The sequence below is a fragment of the Protomyctophum bolini genome (assembly GCF_963924005.1).
Source record: "Protomyctophum bolini genome assembly, chromosome: 1".
NCBI lineage: Eukaryota > Metazoa > Chordata > Actinopteri > Myctophiformes > Myctophidae > Protomyctophum > Protomyctophum bolini.
Window position 1 is genome coordinate 40,298,878 of NC_137862.1, and position 25,334 is coordinate 40,324,211.

General features: G+C 40.8%; 1 protein-coding gene across 1 annotated transcript; it reads right to left on the minus strand.

Annotated features, from left to right (window-relative positions):
- Window positions 1–24,635, minus strand: LOC308320343 (ribosomal protein S6 kinase alpha-2-like; the record flags this gene model as incomplete). Its single annotated transcript, XM_080770667.1, has 22 exons — window positions 1–189; window positions 1,317–1,397; window positions 1,507–1,563; window positions 1,822–1,939; window positions 2,599–2,675; window positions 2,996–3,157; window positions 3,792–3,950; window positions 4,455–4,544; window positions 5,817–5,939; window positions 8,163–8,296; window positions 8,482–8,584; window positions 8,885–8,949; window positions 9,752–9,840; window positions 11,395–11,465; window positions 12,121–12,263; window positions 14,584–14,621; window positions 15,701–15,807; window positions 17,723–17,802; window positions 18,318–18,398; window positions 20,124–20,205; window positions 21,092–21,208; window positions 24,531–24,635. The coding sequence occupies 22 exons, from the start codon at window positions 24,633–24,635 to the stop codon at window positions 1–3; spliced, it is 2,271 nt and encodes a 756-aa protein (XP_080626793.1).
- Between the last annotated feature and the right edge of the window lie 699 nt (window positions 24,636–25,334).

Genomic DNA, 25,334 nt, shown 5'->3' on the forward strand with positions numbered 1-25,334 from the left:
CTAGTTCATTTCTTTGGGCTTGATCGAGACGAGTTCAGGTAGTTGAGGAGGTTCCGTTTCTTTAGCTTCGTCTTCAGCCGCTTTCTTCATCCCTGACCTTCGCTGAGCTAAGCTGGACGACAGAACAGGCTCCAGGACTGGGGTGGGAGGACAGCGCCTCAGAGCAGAATAGGTGGCAGATAGTGCCCCCTGGTGGACAGAAAGGAGAACAACATTGTCTCACTTTAAAGGGAAACCACCATTTTTGCAAAAGCATATATGTTAATGACATTTAGAAGATTTACTTTCCTGGGGGTCTTTATGTGTTTAATATGTGGTTTTAGATTTTAGCAGTGAGCCCAGTGTCTCTGATGTCAGACACTGGGCTCACTTACTTCCTGGACTACATGTTGTCTCAGTAAGACTGCCCTCCCCTATCCACAAGGAGGAGCAGTGCACCAAAGCATTATGGGAATTGTAGTCCAGGAAGGAAGTGAGCCCTGCAGTGTCCATGACATCAGGGATGATTTGGAATGGGGTGTGTCGAAATGGGGAGGAGTCGGAACTCGGAATGCGGGTGCGTCAAAATGCCGGTGTGTAACCTAACTGGGCTCACTGCTAAAATCTAAAATATCTAAAACCACATATTACACACATAAAGACCCCCAGGAAAGTGTTCTAAATCTTCTAAACGGCATTAACATATATTTTTTTGCAGGGTGAAGTGTCCCTTTAAGCGTCTCAGTTTATCCATCCAACATTTACCACCACCACCATCGTCTATATTAATAAAGCAAACTAAACGCTACCTTTCCTTAGGTCAGGGTGGTTGATATCGCTGCAACTTAAAGTAGAATATTATGCAGGACTGAGCTAACATTGTATATTACGTTATTCCAGAGGAATTTCATTGGTTTGAAATTGGCCAGGAAAAATAAATAAATCAGGAGACCAAAGGTAAATTTAATTTCCCATCTTGTTGATGACATATTGTTGATAAATTGAATAGCCTACGTAGGACCAGATTGGACACAAGTCCCTACTTTTTTTGTGTTATACTTTTAGCCTTACTGCGCTTCACATTTATTACTAATAAAGTAATCAAATCAATCAAAAACCACCACCACCACACTACATAATTCTGAAACAAAAAGGTAAGGGTATAGAGAATGAGCAGAGAAATACTGTAGTAACTAGTAACCAAAAGGGTAACAACAACTAGATGATGTAACATGCAATAAACAAGTCAAACACAACTAACTAATTTACAAGTGAACACAAAACACATGCAATGCCGTACACATGCAGTACAAAACGGGGGGAACACACACCATCACCTTGACTACCACCGGGTCGTGTCTGGTGAGAGGTCTGTCAGAGAGCTGGTCCCTCTGTACGATCCAGGGCTGACGAAGAACCTGCCATGGTGGGGAGCATCATTCACATCACAATGGACTGTTCTCTAACATGTTCCACTAACAATACGTAATAATAAAGTGCAGCTGTATAAATGTATTGTGAGTTTACCTGCGGGGCAGTCAAGCGCTGGTGCGGATCCACGTGTAGCATCTTGGTCACAATATCCTGTTACATGCAGATGTGCACACACATTTAAAGAATATTCTTGTCAGACAATTATGTGTAACTATTATTGTATTATTATTATTATACAGTTCTGGCTTAACCGTGCAGTCGGTTTTCGTGAAACGATATACTGTACCATGTTAGAGTTACAGTATCATACGATAACGCCTATCGATGACACCATACCGTGTTAATATAGTTACAGTATGTTACAATAGCACAAGATGCATCAATGAACAACACACATGAGTAGCTAACCTTAGCGGCGTCTGACACCAGGTCCCAGTTCCCCCCAGACATGAGGACCTTCCCACTGCCGATCTGAGCCAGAATCCCCTCTGGAGTGTCCTCAGGACTGCTGGCAAACGGACTGAAACTGACCAGAGAAAGTACACAATAACCAGATGCTGTTTTATAAACATTAAGGAAATAATAGCAGACAGCAGAGAAATTAATATCATAAAGCTTTCACGCAACTTGAAATGCGTTTTTTTAAAGCAGGAATTGGAACCACAATCATCCATCCTATAGTTGCACAGGGAGAGAGAGCTAAATTCATACACACCTATAGCAATGGTTCCCAAACTTTTTCATGTCAAGGAGCCCCAAATTGACACTCATTAGCCCGCAGACCCCCATTTGAAAATACATGCCAAGGACCCCCATAAGAGGCTCTAGCATTGATTCTCAACCCGTTTAATTTCAAGGACCCCCAGTTTGACATGCATTAGTCTTTACAGACCCCCATTTAATGGCATTTCTATCTCTGGGACCCCCAATTTATATTGTAAAATCTAAGTGAATTTAACTGAGAGTGTACAAAACATATGTACTCTCTGAGTTACAGACCCATAAGGGTCCATTGGGTTCCTAACTATCATTTAGCTGGGGACCCCCTGGAACTCCCTCAAGGACCCCTGGGGATCCCCCAGACCCCACTCTGGGAACCACTGACATAGAGGATCTGCTCACTACACATTTGACAGCCAACTGAGCAACGATACTGTGGCCGTAGCACAGTACTTTAATACTTACCCAGCTATCATGGTGTATAACAGCATACCCAGGCTCCAGATATCGCAGGCTGCATCATAACCCTGTTTCTTCATTACCTGTAACGCACACACGCACATACATGTATGATACAAACAATTGATTGTATTTGTGGAGAACATATAACGATAATAAAAATCTAAATGTATATATTTTTTTAAATCTTGTTTAAAAAAATCTGCCTAACGATGATGTCACTGGTGGACGGGTTGCTGAACTGCCCACAGCCCTCTTATGAGACAGACTGAGTAGGAAAAAATTGTGGTATTTTATCATGAACATTAGTGAGGAGCAATTGTATTAAGATAGGTTGAAAAGTGGTGAAGTGGTACTTAAGTGATGAACATTTTGTAGAACATTATTATTATTATTATTATACCTCAGGAGCTATGAAGGTAGCTGTGTAGCAAGGAGTCATCAGTAAACCATTCTCAGCTCTGAGTTGTTTAGCAACACCAAAGTCACAGATCCTGATGCATTCTGGGAGTCCAGTGTCGTCTGCATAGCGAATGTTACTGGGCTTCAGGTCCCGATGAACTACCTACGGAGACGAGTACACACGGGTTGTCACACATTTAATTTACACCATAGTGTGATTATTTAAACACTGCATGCATTTCTATGACTTCCACACAATTCTCTTCCTCTGTCTCCATATAGCATCAAAGAAAGCATTACTTTCTAGATTTCTGAAAGTTATATTTTTTAAAGATACAGTAGGCCTATATATGTATTTTGGCTTTTGCATTTATTTGGTAGTGTGTGTGTGTGTGTCAGTGGTTCTCAAACAATTTCATGTCAAGGACTCCCAAAAATATATGCAATTGGCTGCCGACCCCCCATCTGAAAATATGTTGTTTCAGTGACCTCCCAGAAGCAAATTTGAGTTAAAAACGTTGGCTCTGAAAGAATATATATCCAAAGATTTGCACCACATTTTTTTCCAGAAGTAGCAGATCTGCTATTTTTCAATAGCTAAAGTATAACATAATGATTAAAACACCAACGGGGGTTCCCGTCCTGAGCAAGCTAACATTGTACTACCAACAAGATAATATAACGTAATAATAACAACCCTAGCGTCCATATTTTTAAACATACTGTCCATACAGTGTACAGTATGTGTGTTTCTCTCATGTCTCGTCTCATTCTAAACATTTCTACCTATCTCTTACCCCCTGTGAGTGCAGGTATTCTACTGTCTTGGAGAGTGTACAGAAGATGTCCGACGCGTCCCTCTCAGTGAAAGTTGTGCTGGTCAGGATTCTATCCAGCAGCTCATGTCCTCTCAGTAAGTCCTGAACCAGGTACACACACTGGCCATCATCAAACACCTGGAGTTGCACACACACACACACACACACACATACACACACACACACACACACACACACACACACACACACTGATCAGCACAAGCATCTATCTTCAGCACACAAGACCACAGTGCCGGGCGGCTCCAGGCACAAATCAGCAGGAGGGCATATATATTTTCCTATACAATTAAGTGATGCATTGAAAAAGGCTACAAAGTCCAATCTGGTGTCCAATCTCGGTAAAAGTTCTTACTGTATGATGTGTGATATAAAATGTGAGCCTACCATAATCACAGTAAGCCTTAATCATATTCCATAATATTCAAGGGCTTTTGGAGAGAAATGAGACAGACTTCAGTCACTTTCAAATTAGAGCACTGCAGAGGGCAGGTGTGCCTGTCGGAAATTAGGAGTTGGACGATATCGGTATATCGGCAAAAAAAGTGAATATCTATTGATTTTTAATGTTGATATTTTAATGCGACTCAAGGTTGCCCTAGACTGGGTTGTAATAACACTTACATCCTTTACAGTAATAATATTTGGATGCTGTCCATATCTCAACAGGATCTCAATCTCTTCTGATGGATCTTTCTTTGATCTGTCAATAATCTGTAAAAGAAATATAGAGAATGTCTTTATTACAAAATAATACAACTTGGTACTTATTCAGTACCCCCCCCCCCTCCACAGTGGAAGAGTGAATAATATTGTGGATGAGTGTACAGTAATGCAGGATACTGACGTGCTTTAGTTTACAATACAAGGTCCATTATAAAAACACTTTTACTTGAACGCACCACCATAACTTCACAACTTCACAATTTAGCACCAGTACACTTATTTCCACAGTGCAAGCTTTTGAAACAATAAGGATCATCAATGTATGGTAATGTGTATTTTGAGGTTGGGTAAAATAATTTGAAGACTTAATAGGATTAGACTAGGATTGTCATTAGTCGACTAGGCTTTTCTTTTGTTTTCTTTTTTCTTTTTTTGCTGTGGGGGCTGGTGCAAGTTACAGGTACTGTACGGTGTATGTGATGTTCAATGAGCTTAGTTTACCATAATCACAGGGATCCGTAATCATATTATTTAATCATATTCAAGGGCCTTTTCTAAAGAAATGAAACTCCATTCTTTACTTTACTGCAGAGGAGAGGTGTGTCTGTGTTCAGGTGGTTGACCCTCATTAATGTGTCAAGGAAGGCAATTATGTTTCTGCAACTGTCAAATAGGTCTTCTAAATATATTCTAATTTCTAAATAATAAAATAACATTTTCGTGGCACTCAGCAAGCCACCCTAGACATAATTTGGCTCTTGGGGAAAACTAATTGGTGAACCCTGCAACAGAATCATTCCATTTGGGTTGTGGGGGTGCTTAATGTCTGATTTAACATATACTTGCTTGGTTTCTCCTGATGTTATATAACCTTTTTTATTTTTATATTTGTTAATTAGTATTACATATACAAATTATCTCAATCTCTATGTCGAATCATGCAAAAAAATAACACGATTATATCAACTAAGGGCTTGTAGATCTGCTATTCTTTTTAAATCGTGTGTGGCTCAAATCTTTGAGCGAACGTTTTTAACTCAAATCTTTTCAGATGGGGGTCGGTGGCCAATTACATATAGTTTTTGGGGTCCTTGACGTGAAAAACTTTGAGAACCACTGACATAGAAACAGGGTTTTTCAGAAAACGGTCATGATTAGAATCTGGTCTCAGTGCTTAAATGGGTTAGCAGAATACTCATTAGCAGTAACTCTGTGTAGACTTGTTTACCTTAACAGAATACTCATTAGCAGTAACTCTGTGTAGACTTGTTTACCTTAACAGAATACTCATTAGCAGTAACTCTGTGTAGACGTCCTTACCTTAACAGAATACTCGACAGCAGTAACTCTGTGCAGACACCTCCTGCATACTGACATCGCTGTCTGTGCAACTTCCTCCTTCAACTCATACACGTCACTGAACGGCACATCACTGTGGAATTTCTGGGGTGTGCAAGTACAAGTGAGAGAGAGGAAGAGATGGGGGGGGGGGGTGTATTCAATTAGATGTTAGGATTAGGATATTAAGAATATAGTATTTTATGTATTCTTTATTAATATACATATTTTATGTATTTTTTATACTGTCAGACTGTGGAGCGCCTTGGATAAAGGTGCTATAAAAATGCACCATTTACAATTTATATTTAATTGCACCAAAGAAGGAAATTAAGAATAGATTATATCTCTACTGTCAGGAAGAAACTCAAAAATTCATTTTCCAGGAAATAAAAAATATAACCTTTTCAGGAAATTAAGAAAACTGTATATTTTGAAAACAAAGCAATAATTCCTCATCAAAGTTGGTGTTGTGACTTTATATATTGTCAATTACTTGCATGAGAGGGGGAGAGGTGGTGGAGTTAGTTGCTTTAGCAGGCAGTTTGAGGGTCCAATGGAGTTAAGAGGTTTTGTCCAAAGCACTTTTTACTTCCAGTTTCCATTGGTTCAATATTTTTTAAACAACACACAGAGGGTGTTCAATGGCACTGATTTATCCAACAAAAATCTAAAACCTCCAAAATGGAGTTAGGTGGTTTCTTCCCGACAGCATGTATCTAAGTCCATTGAACAATTGGTTTGTTAATTAAAGGTAGAGTAAGTGATTTCACTTAATTCAAATATCACTTATTTTTTTGTTTTGTTGTGATAATCCTCCCTACTATAGTGTGCTGACCATATAAGGAGTTCCTCCCTGTCCCCAGTTAACCCCTGGGGGTCAAAAAACCTTAGGTTTCGTTTTTGACTCTCTATCCTGATTGGACGAAGGCTTAGGTCCCACAGCCAAAAACGAAACCTAAGGTTTTTTGAGTGAAATCACTTACTCTACCTTTAAGTCTCTGTAACTAATTAATCTGCAAAGGCCAAACCTATCAATGAATCAGTTTAGTAAAAGAAGAATACATGATTTTTGGTTAAAGGGACGCAAACCAATATGTGTTCATGACGTTTAGAAGATTTAGCTCCCTTCCTTCAAGGACTACAATTCCCATAATGCTTTGGTGCACTGCTCCTTATGGATATAGGGGGAGGGCTGTCTTACAGCCTTGGCACACTTAAACTTCCATCCGCGGACAGAAGAAGCTGGGTTTTGCGTCATTTCCGTTTTTTTAGACTGGTGGATGGAAAAGAGGCTCCACCCACACGGCAGAATGCCGCTGGGACAAGCTTTTCCGGGAATCTGGCCGACGCTACAATCTTCCGCGTGGATGGAGCCTCATTTCCATCCACCAGCTGTCTAAAAAGCCGGAAGAGATCCCGGGAGTCGGCTTCCTTTGGAATCTTAGATGTGCCCATACCCTTACTGAGACAACATGTAGTCCAAGGAAGCTTTCAGAAGGAAAGGAAATGGTCACATGACTGTGCTGCGCCATGACACTTTCATGGACACTTTCATGGGAGCCAAAACTCACACCGGAAGTTCAATGAATACATGGCAGTGAAAGGAGCCGGCTGGACCAGCTCATAACAAACATTATTTCTGAGACCTTTGTCATATAATCGGTTCAGGAATATAAAAGAAGACAAAAACAGGTCGTTTTCTAATCATTTGCTTTTCGATGTGCACAGAGTGCAAAGTATATCATTTTATTTGGGGATCTAAACGGCAGCAGGTATCGTTTCTGGTTCGGAGGTATCGCAAGATTTGACTGACAGACAGGAAACGGTGGGAAGTCTCGCGATACTTGGTGCGTTCAGAATGGTGGTTTGTGCTCTTTAGATACCATACCTCTATACAATTACAGTGTACACATCGAAAAGCAACACAGCAGACAATAATGTGTTAGGCGGGCTATATGTCTTCTGTTATTTTTCAGAAGTGATTACTTTACAAAAGGTCTCAGTCATTCAGAAATAGTGAGCTGGTCACTGAGCTCTCATTGACTCCAGTGCATTCTGCCAAACTTCCGGGTGTGTTTGGATCCTATGAAAGCATCCATGAAAGTGTCATGGCGCAGCCCAGTCACGTGACCATGTCTTTTCCTTCTCTAAGCTTCCTTGATGTAGTGTTCTAAATTTTATTTAAGTAATTTAAGTATATATATATATATATATATATATATATATATATATATATATATATATATTATATATATATATATGTGTCCCTTTAATGAATACATGATAAGTCAGTAAGTTGTTATAGCTTCCCAATAACACATTCACCTGTGATATGGGGTTGATGTTGTTCACTTCCTGCCTTAGTGAACTTGCTGGAGTGGACTCCTGATTGGTTGCTACAAAGCTGAATCCTCTGAACAGCTGGTGTGTGTTGGCGCTGGGGGGAAGGCCTGGAGAATCTAAATAAGATGCATACACACACATTATTTAACGTCCAAGTTCACTATTAAATGAACTTCAACTAAATCTATACATGACTAAATGGCAGCAGAACACTGAACAATTTCTCAGCTGTAGCATGGACTGTGACTGTGCGTGTGCGTGTGTGTGCGTGTGTGTGTGTGTGTGTGTGTGTGTTAATTACCGGTGGGTGTTCTGGAGGTAAATTCAGGGTCAAAATGGAATGTGTCTTCAGGTCTTCCAACTGTTGGTTTAAATGGAGGCTTCACCTCTTTCCTGTACAACTTCTACAGTCAAAACATAATCATTTTATTATCAGAAACAATCCGGTTGCATTATCAGAAACAATCAGGTTTCGATATTCTTTTGTACCTTTTGAATAAAAGTACAAAAGAATTATGGAACGATTAACTGCGCCTTTACACAACACTGTCACTCTTCGTTACACCGTATGTGTCAGATTATGACGTGAGGATTACCCAGTGAGTTTCCCCAATAAATTGTGAATGAAAAAAAGGCCATTGGAAAAACAGGCATTCAGGCAGTTATTTGATGATATTGGCAGACACTGAATGGCATTTGCTTACGTTCCAGTCTATTGGAGCAAAGAAACGGTGTCTCTTAATCTCCTCCACTCCATCTGGCCCTGCACCTGCCAATCCAAAGGGAGAGGGAGAGGGGAGAGAGATTTTTATTAAGACCCGTTAATATAATGAATAACTTGTCAATCATTTTCAATTAATGTGGCACATTACCAGTATCCACGACTGTCTGTCAAACAGACAGACAGCATCAAGGTGACATTATGGCCTGACAATCGTTTACACCTGTCAATCCAACCAATAACCCTGACATAATGAAGTCGTTTACTTTAATTTCATTCTGTTACTCAAACCGCGAGACCATGAGATCATTATTATCTCATGGTCTGGAATTATAATGACTCCCTGTGGCCTCAACACTAACGGCATTAACAATCTCTCCTAAGTGCCTCTTATCTAATAAATGGCCAGAATTCAAAACTTACAAGCTCACAATGCGTCGCATCGTGGCACATTGTGAGCTTGTAGATCGGCTATTTTCAAATGCTCGAATTGTATATAGGGCTGAAGTGGTTAATGTGTGTTTTGTAATAATAATGTACAAACTAACTAATTAACTAAAGTTTTCAAATAAATCTAGTGGGGTAAAAGTACAATATTTGGATCTGAGATGTAGATGTAAAAGAATTGGAGATTGGAAATGCCCAAGTGCAAATACCTCAAAATTGTACTTAGGTACAGTACTTAAGTAAATGTACTTAGCTACTTTCCACCACTGGTGTTATTTTTCACTGCTCTGCCCAACTGAGACCAAGATCAGGTCATTCCTTTCCTCTGCACACTTGGAAAAGTTAATCATAACAACATTTATCATTCATCATACAGTAGGTAGTGAGTGATGCTTACACCTACCCAGTCGATTAACCGGGTTTCTTTTAAAGAGCGCCCGCAATAAACTCTGCACTTCAGGACTGAGGAACTGTGGCATTCCTAGTTTGGCCCTAGAGACACATAAGGCATGAAGAGAAAGCACACTAATGTAGGCACGGCAGTTTTATTTGCAGAGCACATTTCAACAAGGCAATTCAATGCTCTGGCGTACCACTGTACGCTAGTGGTTCTCAACCTGTGGTGTGTGTGTACCATGTAATAGAAGATTTTGAAAACGGATCAATCCCATTAGAAATATCATCAGTTGCGCTGATTAGAGCAGCGGCATTATTGGCTTAGGAATAATAATAATTAAAAAAAAACAATTCAAAGAATAAATTACATTTCCTTCTTATGTTAACTATGCATAGCTGAATAGGATGGGGCAAATCCGTTCCTGTATTTTAACATCAGTTATTAACTCATTCTGGTGGTACATCATGGAGAGCCAGATATCTTCTGAGGTGGTACTTGGTACCAACCACAGGTTGACAACCACTGCTCTACACAAACTCGATCATTAAGCAAAGGAAACGGTTATAAAATGACATTATAGGAGACAAGAAAAGAGAACAAAGAAAAATAACTATCAAAGGCTGCGGTGTGGCAAACCGAAAGGTCCTATAGTTGCGTTATACTCAGTAATACACTCATGGATACTCAACGATGTCATCGTCTTACTTTTTTTTAAACCTTTAAGACCTGAGGACCTGATTCTACAAATGTCTTCTAAATCAAGACAGTTTTCTGAAAAACCTATATTTCTATATTGGTGGTTCTCAAACTTTTCACACCGTATTTGGCCAGGGACTCCCCCAGAAACAAGGATTTGAGTAAAAAATGTTCACTCTGAAAGAATATATATTCAAAGATTTGCACCACATTTTCACGATTTTTCAAAAATCGCAGATCTACAAGCTTGTAGTTAATATGCTGCATTACTATGTGGGTGTATTCTGTGTGTGCAAGACGCACATGTCATTCGCTGATGTGGCAGTCAGCTGACCAATTGGGCAGGCTTCTTAAGCACACTAGTCTGCATGCTCTTTCTGCTATGGTTCCTGGTTGTTATGTGATAACCCACCACCACCCCAGCACCACCGGTGGGTTCTGTTATTTATGTTCCCCATGGGGGTTATTATTGTATATCTATCTCCCTGCTCTTAATGTTTAATGATGGTGTTTAATCGTGCCGAGCAGGGAGAAAATGCAGCAGAGCCTAACGCCAAGATAATATATTATATGCACACTTGTATTCTCATTCTATAAGAAATATTAGTTAAATCTATACGTGAGTTGTCTGACTTAAATAATGGTTAAAGTGGTTAAACGCAATAAGGCGACACAGACTAAATGTCTTCAGGTGAAAATGGGTTAATGTTAGTTTTGGTGATCAGTGCTTGCTTATGTCAACATTAAATTAATTTGTATTTTTATTTTTTCATGCAAACTATCTCTGCTTATTTGGTATTGTGTATGAAATCAAAACCTGCAGAATTATCATTAGGATTACTTGGTGTTATGTTATGATTAAATGGACTTCATCTATTATTAGGACTGAAGTTAAATGAAATGGAACTTTAAAATGACGGCTATAAGTTGGATTCATGTTGAAATGATCTTACTTCAGAATAAGTGCCATTGTCTCCTTTCGGTCTTTTCCCTGGAACGGTAAGGATCCTGTCAACATCTCAAACTGGAACAAAAACAAACAAACAATGGCATTTCTGTCAGGGCTCATACTGTAAAGAGCAATATTTTACTGTATAGTGGCTGAATGTTGTCATGGTTTAGTTGGTTAACTAAGTGGTTATCATGTTCCAGTGGCGTTCTGGCATATTATTTAAAAAAAGGGCACCAGCTACACAAACTCAATCAAATGATGCACATCTATCAACAATATTATGTAGCGTAAAAAGTAAAAACATATTACTATTCAAAAATAATATATAACTATGGATCAAACCGTACAACAATCATACACATAAGACTGTGTTTTGCTAGTCCTAGGTTGTTTTCAGCGTGAAAACTGAGTATGGGTAAAATGGGAGCAAGCCAACTAAAAGGCAATGATTTCGTAGTACACTACTAGTTACTTGGTAAATATATATATATGGATACATGTGATTATTCCCTATATACAACCTATACTACCTAAAATTCACAATCGACTTATTTCTGTAGAATAGGTCACAGATAACCTGACTCGGCCAGATGGTGGCAGTATTGAGTTCACACGTTCACTGTGTGTGTGAACTCAACACCGCCACCACCTGGTGGAGTCGGGTTAGGTCACAGAAGGATCTATCAAAGTGGAATATAATAAGTGCAAGACTGGGTTAGAGTCTTACCATCAATACCCCAAATGACCACCAGTCGGCACTCTGTGTGTGCCCTCGTCTGTTTACCACCTCTGGAGCCATATACTCTATAGTTCCGCAGAACGAATAGGCTCTTTTATCATGTTCTATTGCTTCTTTACTCAGTCCAAAGTCTAAAAAGAGACAGCATTGGAGACAGAATAAAAGGAAGAAAATCAAAAGGTAAATGTGTTATTATTAAGGAATGTGAGACGTTAGAAATAAATAGAAAAGAGGAAAAATAAGAATTATGGAGAGGGAAGAAGGAAGAAAGCATAATAATGTATTGATTGGTACAGTATCTATAGTTAGAGATAGCCTCGCGTAGCCATACTAATATCACTGCGTGTATATTAGTCTGGTTTCCCCTTGGTCAGGGTGTTTAGATTTCTTTCCAAGGGGCGGTTACGAAACTATTCAAGCGGACTCTATTGGTTAACCAATCGGAATAGTGCAGCCTGCTACGTCACACACATACTGGGCCCTGGCCTTAGGCCCTGGCTGATGATAATAGCCTCGTAAGCCCTCCCTATATTTGCATACTGGGCCCTGGTTGGTCCTCCACTACTGCTGGTCCATGAAATACGCCCACAATTGAGCGACACCACGATCTGCCTGGGGCAATATGCATCGCAAAGGCAGGTTGAAAGTTGGCTAAGCGAGGCTAAGTCAAAGATGAGCTAGGTTGTACAGCGTATTTGAGCAGATGGAAAATAATTAGGTACAGCACTGAGGGATTTTGTAAATACGTACTGTGGTATATAGTTTGTACTTTTCTATTTCTGCCGGACCCTGCAGGGGGGTTCATAATAGTCAATGTCTGTTACTGACTGACTCCCCAAAAACCATGCAGTGTGTTACTCATGCAATCAGTTGTTGCAAGCAGCCAATGGCTGCTTTCCTGACTGAAAGCTTCTCACCAGAACCAGAACACCAGTACAGGGCTACAGAAGTTCCGGTAGGCTGGACGCATTATTTAAGATGATGGCCCGGTTGGGTACAGACCCGCCCCTCTCACATTCTAATACAGCTAGAAAACCATATTCTGGCAGCCAGCTTGTTGCTGTGCCTCGTTTGTCATTAGACTCCCAATCCACACATCCTGGGTTCGAATCCCGCTGCTGCCACTAGTTTTGTTTTGTTGGCTGATAAAGTATATGGTTCTAGACCACGATGGAGCGGCGCCCTCTCTAGAGAGAAAGCGTGCAAGTTGCCGTGTCGAATATTGCAGCGCCATTCTAGTTACAACCCAATAGGCACAGAATGGTAAATTACTACTAATAGTAAAATGTTGAATTAATCCCTTGTGTCCATCCATGAATCTGTATTATTTAACCAACACTCAGCTATTCATCAATCTGTTTTAGAACAAACTCCATTTAGCTGTGCAGGGAGGATTTGCGCTGACTGTGAACATTGAGCAGGAAAGCTCTTTGTTATACATAGTTAGCAACATAAATTAGACGACAAATAAGAGGGAAGTTGGCCGTAACGACAGCTAAGCCGGCTGTCGTTACTACTCTATGGCCCTTATTTATCAACGCGGTGTACACCCAAAATTGGGTGTACACCGCGTTGATGAATAAGGGCCTATTAGCCCAAATACCAGGCCTTTCATGAAGTAAACAAGTGTTTGAAAGTAATGTGTTTATGGAGTTAACCATACTCTTAAAGGGCCACTTCACCCCTTTTGCAACCAGAGCTTAATTTTAATTATGTTTAGGGCACAAGAAACACTTTCCTGGGGTTTTATGTGTGTAATATGTTTTTTAAAGATATTTTAGTCATGACGCCATGTTCATGACCAAAATCCTGTCATGAAAATGTGGTCTCACTTCCTTCCCGGACTACAAAGTCACACCTCCATGCAGCCTCCCCCCTCCCCACAAGGAGGGGAAGTGCACTAAAGCATTATGGGCATTGTATAGGAATTCAGCAATCCAGTCAAACCCTAGTCAAACACACAGACTTCATTATTAACATTATATATTATCATTGAGTGACTGCAGTTTCTTCCAGCGGTGAAATGAACTGGTGGGTGTGGCCACATAAAAACATAATTGACACTTTCTGTGCACTTTTGAAAAGAATCTTCCTAGTATAATCATAGTACCTGATGATCATGTTTTAGGGGGGAGGGGGGAATCACGGCACTCCATCTTTAAGTATCACTTGCTACAGACGTACACGCTCACAACAACTTAAACCTGCTATTTTTTGGTGACCGACAACCAGGCGCATACGTGGATTAAAATGTTGACTGGGCAAATTCGCATCACGAGTCAGAAGCTAGATTTGGCAAGATCTCAATTGACTGGGCCTGTGCCCGAGTGGCCCAATGGACGCTACGCCGGTGCCGACAACTAAGTATAAGCCAGGGTTAAATCGGCCGGTGAAAAACTGCCCAGAATGCCATTTACTATTATGATGTCTTGATTGAGTTTGGGTACTAACCAGTTATCTTGATGTGTCCCTCTTCATCCAAAAGAATACTGAGTTAAGAAAAAGAGAATTAGCATCACTATTTGCTTCAGCATAATGCACATACAAGATCAACATAGTCTTGTTAAAATATATATATATATATATATATATATATATATATATATATATATATATATATATATATATACACAATAACATACAGATAAACCTAAAATAAACAATGTAATGTACAAAATATTTTCCATCAACGTACAAAAGTAAGTAAAAATTAGATTAGAACTAAGGTTAGATTCGTTTTAGGGGTTTCGATTGGGGTCTAGTAATTTTTTTTTATGATGACAGGGCTGCATTCTTCACTTTATACTTTAGTAGTGAAACTTGGTTCCGGTCATTTTGTGGGGGGCACTCATTAAAAGTAAATTAATCCACAAAACTAACGTCATTTGTATTGTTGACCTATTTCTAAAATATTAGTGCAACTTTTGTTCATTTTCGCCCATTAAATGCAAGCTTTATTTCGTGGGTATTTTATTTTGGACATTATTGGATGAAAAAGGAAATAACTCATGGGCTTCCTATTTGCCTTTATCATAATCGCTTTTGTACTGGAGGTTATGTAATGTGTACTGTAACCTTGCTGTAAATTTCACTTGAATGCACTTCTTATTTTTAGATTGGGTGTTTTTTTATTTTTAACTTTGTATTTTTAGAAAAGTCTCCTATGGACAAGTGGTGAAAACTAGCACTCGTGCTAACACACTGTAAACGATGCATCTACAAGTTGTACAATTGTGCAATGTGATTGTTATGTGCATATCAAATAAATAAACATAAACATATTGGCAGGTTTACTTAATCACTTTCAACCTTTTGTTCATGTCATTATAGGCACTACTCTAGCTCACTACTCATGCTAGATTGTGTGTGTGTGTGTGTGTGTGTGTGTGTGTGTGTGTGTGTGTGTGTGTGTGTGTGTGTGTGTGTGTGTGTGTGTGTGTGTGTGTGTGTGTGTGTGTGTGTGTGTGTGTGTGTGTGTGTGTGTGTGTGTGTGTGTGTGTGTGTGTGTGTGTGTGTGTGTGTGTGTGTGTGTGTGTGTGTGTGTGCGTGCGCGCACACGCGCACATACTTTTCAGGCTTGAGGTCGCGGTAGATGATCCCCAGGCTGTGGAGGTGGTCCAAGGCCAGGCCTAACTCTGCAAGGTAAAACTTTACCTCCTCTTCTGTAAACATTACCTGGAACAAAACCAAAAAATACAAAATATCACAACAAAGAAAGGTTTAACCCATTGAGACCTGAGACCAGATTCTACAAATGTCTTCTAAATCCTGACAGTTTTCTGAAAAACCCTACGTTTCTATGTCAGTGGTTGGCATGTCAAGGACATGCCCCAGTGGCCTTGATGCCCCACCCGCACTGCCCCAGTTGATTGTACAGTACCATTTTCTCCTCTGTGCCATTTTGTCCTCCGCCACAGAGTCAAGCTTGGTCCCTGTCAGCGAGCCGGCAAGGTGACGGGGACCAAGCTTGACTCTGTGGCGGTGATGGCAGAGAAGAGGTCTCTGGCCAAGACACTAGCTATTCTAGATGATGTCAGTCACCCACTGCACACAGCACTTTAGAAGAGCAAATTTAGTAACACCGTTATCTATCTATCTATCTATCTATCTATCTATCTATCTATCTATCTATCTATATCTATAGAATTTGTTTGTAATAAAACAAACAGCACTACTATGAATGGAAAGGTCACCTCAGAGCTTTTAAAGAATTGTTCTTAACAGGTTGGCGGACAAGCTCTCCATAAGAACCCATTCACAAGTTTAATTTGAATTATTTAACATGATTGCATACACAGTTATCAGGTTACAGATACTGCAGTTAATGGTAAACAATGTCTTTGAACTTATTTGAACAGAAGTACCGGTAATCTAAACTCCACAGATATAAAAGCAAACGGAAACATGCCATTCGTGTACAGTTGTACACACATATGGTAGCTGCAGTACACATGTTGGAAAATAAATATCTTCTAGAGGACAAATTTGGCATGCATGTACTGTATGCACATGCACATAGGCTTACACACATGTGCGCGCATGCACACACACACACACACACACACACACACACACACGACGTTGTCAAAAGCAATCATTCAAATCTTGAGGGTCCAGGTAAGGACGTGCTGTGTACAGAAGGCACAACTAATTTGTTGGTCGGTGGTGTGGTGTGCTATATTTAAGCAATACACAAGAGGGTGTTCACCCTCAGGCGTAATATTGCAATTATACAACTGTTACCCTTAAAACTAAAATAATATAATATTTTTCTAATGACGGATGTAGCCACTACGACCACAAATGTCCCAAGAAACTAGCTAGCCTAGCCACCGAGTCTGTTCTGCTCTGGGAGAAAAGCACGGCTGAGTTTTGATTAGGTGTTCCAAATCCAATATTGTGGTTAAAAAGCACAGCTAGAGGCCTGGGCCATGGCTCAGCGGTCCAGGCACCTGGCGAGTTCGACTCCTGATCCCGATGGCCTTTACTGCATGTCACTCTCCCATCTCTCTCCACCATTTCCTGATTTCCTGTCAGCCTACTGTCTGTCCCTCTAGCACGGCTAGAAAGCTGTTTCAACCAATCAGATTGCTTCCTCGAAATTAGTCCTAAATTGTATAATTTAGGACGTTAACTCCAATTGTCATGAATGTCTTGCCAGTGAGGGTGATGACAAACACTCAAACAAAACAAAAGAAAACAAACACAAATACTGTACGTAACGTGAGCGAGTTGAAAAGCACATGCTTTAACCCTAGAACACTAATCCCGGGTGATTTTCACACAGATTTTCAAAATGTTGTTGATGTCTGAGGTGGGTGGGTCTTTCAGTACCTTAATGATGCTCAGTGACATCATAGAAGGCAGGTTTGTTTCCCTGCCTACATCCCTGTTTTTTTCTACGTACGGGTGAATTTCACCCGCGTTTAGTGATAGAGTTCTCAGCTCCATTAAGTTGTCAGATTTCATATAAGATATTCTAAGGAAATGTGCATGTTTAAGGACAATTGTAACTTAAGATGCTCAGCCCTATATCCCCATGAACCCAAAGTCATGAGCCTGCTGGTTGTGACAAGGTTTAAAATCCTACCTCTTTGGACAGACGAGTGAACAGGTCCCCTCCTTTAAGGAAGTCTAGAATTAGATAGAGCTTCCCCTCTGTCTGAAAGGCTACATGCACACACGGCGCACACACACACACACACACACACACACGAGCATAAAAAAACATGACAGGAAGACATTTAAGCAACCTTATTAGTAAGCGAAAACCAGAAAGCCTGCCAACCTTCAAGCTTATAGTCACACACACACACACACACACACACACACACACACACACACACACTGCTGATTCAAGGTTTTAATACTGAATGAAGGGTTTATATGTTATGTGAGCCAATATTCACACCGGACACATTCGCCATGAACTACTCAGCTTTTCTTTTTTTTTGTGCTAAGCTGTTTTTATTGTAACTCTTGTACAGTTGCTTAAGCTTCTCATCTGCATTAAAGTCTGGTGGTATTAAATAGTTCTGTCTGGACACTTTTTTTGTTGATAAGGTTTGGTGGCTGGAAAGCATGAGAGCAGCTAGATTTCGAAATACATGTATTTTGTGTTAACTTTTTGTCAGACATTTTAGGCTCAGACGTAGACGGATACGGACGGTATGCAGCAGACTTACCGTAGTGCAGTTTGACTATAAACGGGTGGTTCACTTCTGCCAGAATGTCTCTTTCCATTTTCGACCGCACACGGTCTCGAACTGAGGAGTAGAAAATGGAGAGGGGGCATTAAATAACACTCACTCATGTGTAAAAGAACAAAGTATTTTTTTTTATTAAAGGAGAATTCCATACTAGAAGGCTTTCTTACCTTTTATTTGTAGTTGTTACGTCCCCACCAAAGAGGTCCAGGTGTTATTTAGTGCAAAATTGCATTATTGGCTATTTCCCCTACCATAAGCCCTCAATGGGGGTTGGGTTTTTGTGCTAATTTGCTTATTTCCATCAAAATAAGTAGTAAAGTGTGCCGCTTGGGTTACTATTTACATTATGAAGAGAGGATATATATACAAAAAATAACAATTTTTGAGCGATGGAAATAAGCGAATTTGCACAACACCCCATAGCCCCATTAAATTAATTGCAGTTCAATGCAATTCATTGAGGGCTTATGGTAGGGGAAATAGCCAATAATGGCTTTTGCACAAAATAGCACCTGGACCTTTTTGGTGGGGACATAACAACTACAAATAAAGGTAAGAAAGCCTTCTAGTATGGAATTCTCCTTTAATAATGGTGCATTCATTCTGATCTCACTTCATTTTTTTATTATAGTGCCATATCACAACAAGTTCAGATATAAAGCAGAGAGACAATTGCCCCCTGATTAGGCATTTGACAAAAGTGCAGAGAGGGTCCCATGCTTACTTTGGTGTAATGAATGATGATGACATCTCCCTATCTCAAGAGAGATATAGGGATAGAGGGGAAGACACAAAGATGGGCTGCAACAATAATAAGAATGGCTACAATATTAAGATACAGTATACAACAATAATAACACATAGTCCACATCCATGTTCCATGGAAACCCTCAACCTGCAGCCGGGGGGGGGGGGACCCCGCCTGGTCGACTATGATTATATAACAACAAAATCTGTGTCTGTGCCACTTGCCCATGCACGGCATCAGGGGATCAACTCTACAAATTGCAGACATGCAGTTTAAGAGGATTAAGGCTTGCTCAAAGATACTGGATACACATTTTGAATTCATTATAACCCTGTCTAGTTGGGCGTATAGCAACAGGATTAGATATTTTCTTGAATTTCTTACAATTTTATCTAGTTTAATAATAAAAAAATCTATGAATTCCATTTCTTTTGTAGGCATTGTTTGGATTAGGCGGCATGAGTTCACAGCAATGCACATCCGTTGATTGCAATCAATCAAAATTGTAGGCCTAATCAAAATGAAAACAACAGGTTTTTGCACTATTGTGCATCTGAGTCTCCATAGGAGGACAAGCGTTCCTCTGCCAACCTGGGAGGGCAGCGGACTGACCTCATGCTTCCTTCTATGCATGAGGAGTCCAAGTTGCTTCTTTTCACCTGACAGGGGAGAGTTTCCCCGGCCGGACGTAGCGCGTGGAAGGAACACGTTATTCTGACCAGTTCCTTTCCCCTCCATCAGGCGCCCCGGCTGGCCAGGGGGAGGTAGTTTAGAGACCAGGATTACGACATGTTTTTGTGAGGGTACCTACCCTAGGGCCTAGGGGACACGGGGAGAACTTGCAAACTCAACACAGAAAGGCCCTTTCGCCAAATATATATGTATAGTTGAGTAAAAGTACAATATTTGGATCTATAGTGGAGTAGAAGTACAGTATTGGATTTTGGAAAATACTCTAAAGTACAAATACCTCAAAACTGTATAGGTAAATGTACTTAGTACTTAGTTACACTTACTGTGTGTAAGTTAATTACCTTTCAGTGTAGCTTTCTTCAGCACCTTCATGGCATAAAGCTGTCCTCTGTCAAGTCCCCTGATCTTTCTGACCAGAAATACCTGTGAATAAGATTAAAAACATCATACCATAGGGCTGGCGGTATGGACAAAATCAATTATCACAATATTTTTGACCAAACACCTCAATGTCTATATTGTGATGACGACATTGCATTGTCAATATTTAAAAATAATGAAAAAACATTCAAAAGTAGCTGTGATACATCTGCTATTTTTTCTTTTTTTACATTTCTTTGACAATCTAATCTCACTTATGCCATATCACATTATTACAATATTAAAATCCCAGATATCTAGTCTCATATCACAACAATGTCTTATAATATGGTATATTGGACAGTCCTAGGTCCATCACCAATGTATCATCCTCTCTATAATCATTAATGTTGTTAATAGAGATGTCCCGATACTGTATCGGTATCGGAAAAGTATCTGTATCTGCCTTAATTTGACATATCGGTATCGGCAAATATGCCAGTCTAACCACCGATCGGGACATCCCTAGTTATTAGCATCATCGCACTGGAAAATTATGGTTCAAGTAAGAGTGCACATTTCTATTTGTTTCCAGTCAATCACATTGTACAATATAATCTGATAATCCTTTTAATCCATCATATTTGAATTGGGATGATGATTGTGGTTTAACCACTTAAGCCCTCTACACCCTATCCATTGTATGACAAATTGCTAAAATAGCAAGTAAGTAAGTACAGTACTGTAGTAGACTAATGCATGCCATGTCAAACCTGGGGGTCCTTGAAATTAAACAAGTTGAAAATCACTGCCAGAGCCATAAAACTCTTCTCTTATCGGGTCCCTGGAATATCTTTTCAAATGGGGGTCCGTGGGATAATTCGTTTGGGGGGTCCTTGACATGAAAAGGTTTGGGAACCACTGCTTTACACCACTGGTGCTCACTCACCTTTCCATAGGAGCCCTGACCCAGCACCTTCAGCAGCTGGAACTGTGAGGGGTCCGCCTTGTCACAGCCCTCCTTCACATGGTGGCTGATGTCAATCTCTTTCACTATACTGTCATCCTGAGAGAGAGAGAGAGAGAGAGAGAGAGAGAGAGATACAGTAAAACAGCCACTCTATGTATACAGCAACGTATACAGTTGCAAATAATAGCTAATAGATGAGAGGAAGGGGAGACTGACAATGCAGGAGTGCATTATACGAAATGCATTTTGCTTTACACGTCATACAAAAAAATGGTGTGGCATTTCATTAACAGAAATAGAAAAATGGCCACCGTGTGAATATGGTGACTGACTATCGAGCGGCTGCTTGGGAACTTGAAGGTTCCCGTTTGGAATCCCTGCATGGCTCAAGTGTCCCTGTGCTCCTTGCATATCTTCATGCTGTGAATGTGTGTGTGGGACTGTAGGTGAATGTAGTGCACATTTAAACAACTTAATTTAACATTTAAAGCTCTTTGGATAATATGTAAATGCACTACTTAGGCCTACCATTTGCCAAATGGAACCATAAAGGTCCATTTGTATACTCGGATAGAAATGGATAAATGAACACAGATGATTTTACTGGTATATAATTATATAAGATTAGCTATAATATAACATTACTCCTGTATCGTAGCAGTATATGTGCTGAGACACGTGATTGTCTGCACCCTACCCAAGACAAATTGGGAGATATTTATTTATATATACTTAGTGTAATGTAAGCCTTATCACTGTTGGGAGATATTTATTTATATATACTTAGTGTAATGTAAGCCTTATCACTGGCTGACAGAGTGGCACTCAGCAATACTGCTTTGAGCAACAAGACAGCTTACATAACAGTATCACTGTCATGACCTCAGACAATACCTGGCTCAGACAAACAACTGGCTTGCTCATAAGTCAATAGCTGTACATTATGTGCACATGTGAAGAAAAAAACCGTGCACTGCACTTGTGAACACATCGCCAGACGCTTCTTTTAACCTGACACAGTCAGTGATGAGTTTCACCCGGAGGTCGTAATGCGTGCGCTGCGCTGCGCTGCGCGCAGGAACATGCTATTTGGAACGCGGGTGAAATCATCTGTCACCTATATCGGCCAGACATAATAGTAAAGAGATTTTCCTGTGGAGTGTGATGTAAGAGCCAGCAAATCACATATGACAATGGGATTTGCCAGCAGATCTCACTGTTTTCACTGTTTTGCCTGTTTTCATTGAAGCTCAAAAGGCTTCACAGACACAGAGAAAGTCTCAGACCACATAAAATCCACTGAATGTTCAGGTGTGGTTTATGGGAGTCTAATGATTAGCGAGGCAAGCCATTGAGGCCAGTGCTGAGATGAGGCATTGGGTCTGTATTAGAGTATAACAACAAGCCACTGAGGGGCTGAGATGGAGTAATTGGGTCTGTAGAGTATATGATAACAAGAAGCTTCCCCTCCCCATCCCCTCTCCATATTTCTGGCAGCAATTGTTTTTGTTGGAGCGCCCCATGCAGCAGAGCTGATGGAGGCCAGGAACCTTTTAGTTGGATGGCTAAATCTGTTGTTTATGGGATTATTATGGGATGATTATAATTGGATGCTGCATTTCAAGAGGCAATCCCTTCAATACAAATCTGACATTTCCTTAATCGGCCCATAATGTCAAATCCAAATTAATCAAGGTTCAAGGTTGTACTTTATTGTTACATATTGTGTACAGGTAGGCCTACATAAGAGGCTTCCTTCAGACAATGCGGCAGCAAAAATATAATATAGCATCAAACCGCAAACACAGCAAAAACACAGCAAACTATATAGAGTGCAAAAAAGAGAAAACAAAGAGTAGAAAAGGAGTATATGTACATGTGCATGTTTTCCTTGTAGTAGGAAAGTTATTATGTTTTATTATTTTTGTATTTTTATCCATAAATATACAACAAAAATAGAGGGCAAAGGTGGGGGGGGGGGCTATCGTTTTCCTTTCCCCTGATACGCTCTGGTTCTTAAAGCTTTTTTGCAGTCTATTTCAAGTGGCTTTGAGACTGCGAAACCGCTTCCCAAGTGGCAGCATCTCAAACAGACTGCGGTTGGGATGGCTTGGGTCCTTCTTTATTCCTCGAGCTTTGCTCACACAGCGTTCATCGTACAGGGCTTGGATGGGGGGAGAGCACATCTGCTGATGCGTTCGGCTGTCCGCACAACCATTTGCAATGCTTTGTAGTGCAGTTGCCATACCAGGTCGTGAAGCAACCAGTCAGGATGCGCTCTGTGGTGCAATCTATAGCACCTTATGTCGTGACAAAAAATCTATTATATTCTGCAGAACGCAGTCAAAACATCAAAAGATGCAGGCTCACTATTATGTCACTGGGACAATTCAGAAACAAAACCGGCAGACATACTGATAGACGGGTGTAAGTGGAAGTCATATTGACAGACAGAGAGACAGACAGAGGGGTTAGCACTGTGTCAAGTGGATTGACCAGGAGGACCTTTTATAGCAAAGCAGGGCTGTGTGTCTATTTATATCCCAAATACAATACTCAGGTAAATGATCTGAAACCACTGTGGCTTTCTCCGGCTATTAATAGAACCTCTGCTCCCGCCTCATTCCTCCCACCATCCGATCAGGATCTGTATTGATTTGTCAATCGATAGGACTGTCTGCACGACTCTGTCTGTCTTTTATTATGTTTCCCAAACCTTTTCACGTCAAGGACCCCCAAATTGACACTACTTAGCCCGCTGACCCCCATTTGAAAAGATATGCCAGGGACCCCCATGAGAGAAGGCTCTAGCAGTTGATTCTCAACCCGTTTAATTTCAAGGACCCTCAGTTTGATTTAATAGCATTTCTATCTCTCGGACCCCCAATTTATAATATTGTAAAATCAATGTTAATTTAACTCTGAGTGTACAAATGGAACCAAATTGGACCCTTTTGGTTCCATTTGTACACTCTCAGAGTTACAGACCCATAAGGGTACATTTGGTTCGTAACTACCATTTAGCTGGGGACCCCTGGAACTCCCTCAAGGACCCCTGGGGACACATCCGCACATACACACGCGCGCGCACACATGCATACACTCTTATACCGATGAGGCGATGTGTGCACACAGGTATACAGAGTAGTGTGTCACTTAGGCACCCAACTTGTATACTTTTAAATACAACACTTCTACCACTTTATATCACTGGCACCGCCCCTCTCTGTCAACACACACACACACACACACACACACACACACACACACACACACACACACACACACACACACACACACACACACACACCCACACCCTCTAGTCTAGGTGACAGAACTTTCATTCTTGTTTCTGACTGCTCCCTGGGACTCCTCCAGGTATACAGGCTGTAGCTGGACAGAGAGAATCATAACTGACCTCTAGTTGACTGATGCTGCTGTTGTTCTTGTTCCGTGCCGCCTTGTTCTTCAGATAGATAGAGAACCATCTTCGCACAGTGAATTTACGCATGCCGGTATCCATAGTAACAAGGATCAAGACCTGTCTGCCTATCCCATAATCATATTCATCAATCTGCAAGGGTCCTGGTAGAGAACATAGAGAGAGAGAGAGATCAATATGATTTGCTATTCCTCTCCCAGTTTTCTTGATTCTTCTCACCCAAAAAACACAAACAGTTCTTACATGATTCGTTCATTCCTTGTTCCTCGCCCACGCCAGCCTATTGAATTCCATCCATTGTTGCTCGCTTCACTCTTCGCAAACCTGCACCTGTGGTGGAGGGAAGCCTAGTACGCAGAGAGACGGATAATAACGCAGGCAGGCTGGGACACAGACTCCAGAGAGACGGATAATAACGCAGGCAGGCAGGGACACAGACTCCTTAACGCAGGCAGGCAGGGACACAGACTCCTTAACGCAGGCAGGCAGGGACACAGACTCCTTAACGCAGGCAGGCAGGGACACAGACTCCCAATTTGTATCTTCTATACCGGCGGCCGGCGGCTTGGCAACACGACTCGAGATATTATAATGTTCCGCTGAATCAGGACTGAGAGAGAGGAGGAGGTGTGCGTGAGATCTCTCTCTCTCTCGCTCTCTTTCTGTCTCCCTGTCTGTCCTCTCTGAGTGTTTGTATTCTCTTTCTGCAGTACAAGGGATTGTCACACTGGTCACACTGTGTGCCAAACGAGCTCCTCCAAACCCCTCCCTTCCTCTATC